Here is a 6,458-nt window from a genome sequence, read left to right as displayed (position 1 = left end):
CAAAGACATGACTATCCACTTCAAATTCCAAATCCCTTCGTCGGTTATCCGTATAACTTTTCTGCCTACTTTGAGCAATTTTCAACCTTTCCTGAATAAGTTTAACCTTTTCAGTTGTCAACTGAACAATTTCAGGCCCTAGCAAGGATTTATCTCCAACCTCAGCCCAACACACGGGAGAACGACACGGTCTTCCATACAGAGCTTCATAGGGTGCCATTTCAATACTCAAATGATAACTATTATTGTACGCAAACTCTACCAACGATAGATGGGTTTCCCAACTTTCTTGAAAATCTAGCGTACACATTCGGAGCATATCCTCCAGAGTCTGTATCATTCTTTCGGATTGGCCGTCAGTCTGAGGGTGGAAAACTGTGCTGAACTTTAATTCTGTACCCACGGCTTCCTGCAGACTTTGCCAGAATTTGGAAACAAACTTTGGATCCCTATCTGATACAATTGAGATCGGAACACCATGAAGCCTTACAATTTCATTCACATAAATTACCGCCAGTTTATCTGCATTATACTGAGTCTTCACTGGTAGGAACTGAGCGGACTTAGTTAATCGGTCTCCAATGACCCATATTGAATTCATACCCCGAGGAGTCCGTGGTAACCCCACAACAAAATCCATGGTCAGATGTTCCCATTTCCATTCCGGGATTGGAAGGGGTTGTAACAATCCTGCTGGTCTCTAGTGCTCCGCTTTTACTTGCTGACATTGTAAACATTTGGAGACAAACTCCGCAATCTCCTTCTTCATACTTGGCCACCAAAAATTTTGCTTCAAATCTTGGTACATTTTAGTACTCCCTGGATGCATTGAAGATCTTGAGGTATGTGCTTCTTCCATCAGTTTCTGTTTAAGTTCCAACACATTGGGGACACATATTTGGTTTTGAAATTTGAGCACTAAATCTACTAGACTGAATCCCGGTTTTGGTTTTGTCTCTAACTCCCCACATGCCTTCTTTAGAGTTTCATCTTCCATTTGATGTAATTTAATCTCTTCAAGTAGGGTCAGTTGGGCCATCACTGCTGCCATTATAGCTTCCTGCCCATGTAGTACAAGGTCTACTTCCATTTTATCCAACTCAGTTGCCAATTCCTTTTGCCCTGTAACCAAATTTGCCAAATTTCCCATATTCTTCAGACTAAGCGCGTCTGCAATTGTGTTGGCTTTACTGAGATGGTAATGAATCTGTAAGTCATAATCTTTAATAAGTTCCAACCACCGTCACTGCCTCATATTCAACTCTTTTTTAGTAAAAAGATACTTGAGACTCTTATGGTCGGTGTACACTTCGCAGGTAGTGCCATACAGATAGTGTCTCCATATTTTCAAAGCAAAGACTACTACTGCCAGCTCAAGATCATGCGTGGGATAATTCTTCTTGTGGGGTTTCAACTGTCGAGAGGCATAAGGGACAACCCTTCCATTTTGCATAAGTACATAACCAAGCCCTTTGTGGGAAGCATCACTATAGATTACAAACCCTTCTATACCGGATGGTAAGGCCAGCACTGGTGCTGTAGTTAACTTTGTTTTCAATTCCTGATAAGCAGATTCCCGTTCTTTTGACCATTCAAATGCAACTCCCTTTTGAGTCAGTTGTGTAAGCGGCACATCGATTTTGGAAAAATCTTGAACAAACCTTCTGTAATATCCGGCTAAACCCATAAAGCTACGCACCTCAGTCACATTAGTGGGAGTTGGCCAATTCACGATCGCCTCAATTTTGTGTGGGTCAACGGAAACTCCTTCCTTTGTTATAATATGCCCCAGAAATGCCACCTCCGGTAGCCAAAATTCACATTTCTTTAGCTTTACATACAGTTTCTTTTCCCTGAGGGTCTGAAGGATCAAGCGAAGATGGTTCTCATGAGCTTCCACATTCTTCGAGTAAATGAGGATATCATCAATAAAGACCACCACAAACTCATCCAAATAAGGTTTGAAAACACGGTTCATTAAATCCATAAATGCTACTGGTGCGTTAGTTACTCCAAAGGGCATAACCAGAAATTCATAATGACCGTACCGGGTTTGAAAAGTTGTCTTCTCAACATCATCAGCTTTGACCTTTAATTGATGGTATCCAGACCGTAAATCAATTTTAGAAAAGACCTGTGCCCCTTGTAACTGGTCAAATAAATCATCGATCCGTGGTAAGGGGTACTTGTTTTTGATTGTTACCTTGTTGAGTTCCCTATAATCAATACATAGCCGAAGTGTTCCATCCTTCTTTTTCACAAACAGAACTGGCGCACCCCAAGGAGATACACTCGGACGGATGAATCCCTTATCAAGCAAATCCTGTAGATGAATCTTTAATTCTTTCATTTCAATTGGTGACATCCTATACGGAGTCTTAAAAATAGGTTGAGTTCCCGACGCTACTTCAATTGTAAACTCAATTTCACGGTCTATCAACTGCCCCGATAATTCTTCTAGAAAAACATCCGGAAATTCACAGACGACCGAAATTATATCAATAACCCCATCCATCCCTTGCCCCTCCAAAACATTGCATAAATACCCCTAACACCCTTTCTGAATTAATTTACAAGCCTTTGCTGCAGAAATCAAATAAGGTGGGGAAGTCACTTCCTGTCCCTGAAAAATAGACTCTGCTTGTCCCGGAGGGCGGAAACTGATTTTCTAAGTCAAGCAGTCTATAGTTGCACCATATTCACTCAACCAGTCCATTCTCAGAACAATATCAAAATACGTCATGTCAAGAGGTAACAGGTTAGCATATACTCGGATATCCCCAAGGTGGAGTTCACAAGCAACATATATAGAAGTACAGATCATAGAATCCCCCAAAGGTGAGGACACACATAGCATATAAGATAATACTTCCTCAAATTCATCTAAATTGAGAGCAAATAACTTTGACACAAAAGAATGGGTAAAGCCTGAATTAAACAAAACATGAGCAGAATGACCATGAACAATAAATGTACCTGACACCACTGTTGCAGCATTTTGCACATCTCCCGGAACCAATGCAAACACCCTGCCTTGTCTTGTACCGTCTTTGTTGTTAGCAGATTTGGCAGCTGGCTTGGTATTGGGAGTCGGTGTAGACCCTGCTGAACTGGCAGCAGCCTTATTACCATCTTGTTGATTCGGCTGAGGGCAATCCCTTATCAAGTGACCTATTTTGCCACACCTAAAACAGGCTCCAGACTTCCGATAACATGTTCCCCGATGCTTCTTTCCACATTCTAAACAAACAGGAATTGAATCCTGACCAGGAGTAGAAGTATTTGAAGTCCCTGAATTTTGTTTCTTATTTGGTGGAGTAGTTGCCCCCTTTGACCATTGAGTATTCTACCTCTTCCCTTTCTATTCCGAAATTCGGCTCTGAGTACCGAGGTTTCCTTCTGCTATAACAGCCCTCTCCAACACATCGACATAAGTGGGTAACTTCAACATGTTGACCTTGTCCAGGATAGCACTCCGTAATCCCCCTTCAAATTTACGCGCCTTCTTGTAATCTGTGTCCACCATATGAGGTGCAAACTGAGCCAATTCTGCAAATTGGGCTTCATATTCGGCAACAGTTTTATTTTCTTGTCTGAGAGTTTCGAATTCTGTCACCTTCTTATCCCGCATACTTTGAGGAAATACTTGTCATAAAACAATTCTAGGAATCTGTCCCATGTTAACCCTGGGTGTATGGTCCTTGTAAGCATCCACCATCTCCGCGCCTCGTCCTCGAGAGTGAAGGCAACCAGTTGCACTTTTTGGGCTTCAGTGCAAGGAAAAACTTCAAATTACTTTTCTATTCCCAACACCCATGCCTCAGCTTTCATTGGTTCTATTCCTCCTTTGAATGACGGCGGTTTCATCTTTTTAAACTCCTTGGTAAGGGTAATGGTCCGGTCCTCAGCATGGAAATCTTGTACTACAGGCGGAGGTACCGCTGGTGGTGGCGGTTGTGGTTGTTGCTGTTGTTGCCGTGAGGTTTTCGCCATCTCCATAATCATTCGTTCCATTCTGTCCAATCGTGCAGAGGTAGTATCTTCCGGGTCTTCTGTCCTTGTTCTCACCATAGTCTACACAATAATCAATTACATAGCATCGACATAGTTCAAATTGTTAGCATTAGCAGAGTACATGTAACGTTGCTATTGATCATATACTTTCAAGATGTCATGCACAATGCCTACGTTTGGTTTTCTAGACACCCTAAAGCTCAATGGATCCGTGTGTCAGATAGCAACTCGTGCTCTGATACCACTTGTCACGCCCCAAACTCGCCCCTAAAAGTTTGGGCATGAGCTATTCGGAGTCGGACATGTAACCTGATATACATAACGTACGGGGCCTTAACGGAAGCATCAAATAATATAAAATAATAGAAACAAACTCCATTGAGCTACTATTACTACAATGCTAGGATCAAAAACATCATAACAGACAAATAAAATCCAAAACATACACCTGAGTATCGGTTATAAACATATACATATACAGGCCCAGCCTATGATTGGGCGTATAACAAAAAAACATTGTAGAAGAAAGTGTTACACACATTTTAGCCTAGGCCAATAATTAGAGTGCAATGCCAAACTTTCGCTAAAACTTCACAAAAATATGAGTGGCTTCATCTAGGGCCTGGACACACAAGGTTGACAAAAGAGGATGAGCGTCAGGGCTTAGGGCTGACCACTTGGCTGGTTACCTACAGAAACAGACATAACACAGGGTGAGCCAGGCTCAGTGAATAGCAATACGTCTATAATTTGATGTTCAACTTAAATCATAATACAAATCAATGCGTATGTAAAGCAAAGATCACATGTCTAATCTGATTCTGTATAAAATTCAGAACGGCCTTGGGCCCAATCTTGAAACATCTTGAAACATAATGGCTTCAAGCCCTTGAACATATTGGCATTAAGCCCTTAAACATATTGGCATTAAGCCCTTGAGTATTTTGGCATCAAGCCCTTGAACATGCATGTATGAACCTAAGAGGTGTCTCACACGGATTCTAGAGGTGTCTCACATCGTAGCACTTAGTTCCGTGTAGCACTTTATTTCATACCATATCAACTTAAACGGAATGGCCATAGGCCCAGATATCAAAGTCTTATAGAATTTCGAAGTCATAAGCAAACATTTCCATTCTTATACATTATTCGTTTACATCCTTTCAACATTCACATAAGTTACATAATTGACATGCACTTACAGAATGCAAATAGTAATGATTAGCTGAAGAAAAGTGTACTAGCACAGCACTACTACTCACAGTGCAATAGTGGCATGCCCGTTCCTCCCGGATCATGACCTACACACATGAACAACTTGCAGGTTAATTCTTTTCCTTTGTTAAATCATTTTTGAACTCATTTCGCTTCGATGAAAGTTACAGATATCATTAAGGTCTTAAATACATATTTCCATAATATTGGAGGGTCCACCACGCAAAACGGAGCAACCCGTTGTTTTCAACATGGGCCGCACATGCGGCTGTGAGCCCTGCACGTTCGGCAGTTGGTCCCGCACGTGCGGCAGTGATGCCCGCACGTGGCTTTTCGATAGTAGCAAAACCCCAAATTTTTGCCATTTCCCGCACGTGCAGCAGTGACCCCCGCACGTGCGGCGATTCTGCCTAGCAACATCCGAAAATTCAAACAAAACCTCAACTTTTGGTGAACATTAACAAGGCTCAAATTAGCTTCCTTAATTGATAGAACATGGTCTAAAACTCATGTTAATAGAATCTTCAAACACACACATCAATCTAGATATAAACTAACTCTTTCATTCTTACATATAACTTAATTTTCTTTTGCATTCAATATCTCCTATAAATATATAAGGTAAGTTCTTCATGATCCTCTTGAGAAAGTAAGGAAGAAAAGATAGTTTCTCCACATATGAGAATAATCAACTTAGTTCAAAATCATCCATTAATAAAACATGATCCAAGTCTAACAATAATTACACCCTAGGTTCAATTCCAAGTCCTAGGTTACACAATTACGATGGAATCACACTCAAATTCAAGAGAAGAATTAGAGGAGATAAATAAACTTACCTGTGAGCTTAGATCTTTCAAATTCTCTCTAGGTTATTCACTCTATAAACTTTGTTGAAGTCCCCCACTAGCTTTTCTCTCTACTCCCTCTATCCTTCCCCAAGAAATATGTGAGATAAATTTTTCTTAGGTCACATGGTTAAGAACACACATATATAAGGAATGAATAAGGAAAAAATCAATCATTTAGTCATCCTAAATTGAAATTTCACAGCAAGGCTTATTACTACCTAAAAATTATGCTGATTTCAAATATAAAATCAATTCCGAATTATCAAGTCTCTAAGGCCCTCAATTTCTGATTTAACATTCTAAACATGACAGATACTTTTCTCATTAAACAGATACGAGTTTCAAATCATAAGATCCATAGGTTTAAACTTAATTTCT

The 6,458-nt window shown here is 40.5% G+C and overlaps 1 protein-coding gene across 1 annotated transcript; it reads right to left on the bottom strand.

Annotated features, from left to right (window-relative positions):
- Window positions 1-2,668: 2,668 nt before the first annotated feature.
- On the bottom strand, window positions 2,669-3,631 carry LOC145813089 (uncharacterized). The gene is made up of 2 exons (XM_082908354.1): window positions 3,388-3,631; window positions 2,669-3,240 (listed from the first exon to the last, which is right to left on the bottom strand). Exons 1-2 carry the CDS (start codon window positions 3,629-3,631, stop codon window positions 2,669-2,671), a joined length of 816 nt encoding a protein of 271 aa, XP_082764480.1.
- Between the last annotated feature and the right edge of the window lie 2,827 nt (window positions 3,632-6,458).

The sequence above is a fragment of the Camellia sinensis genome, chromosome 15 (genome assembly GCF_055761805.1).
Source record: "Camellia sinensis isolate YWXY chromosome 15, ASM5576180v1, whole genome shotgun sequence".
Classification (NCBI taxonomy): Eukaryota; Viridiplantae; Streptophyta; class Magnoliopsida; order Ericales; family Theaceae; genus Camellia; species Camellia sinensis.
Note: the sequence above shows the minus strand (reverse complement) of the source record. Positions and strands in the feature narration are given on the sequence as shown.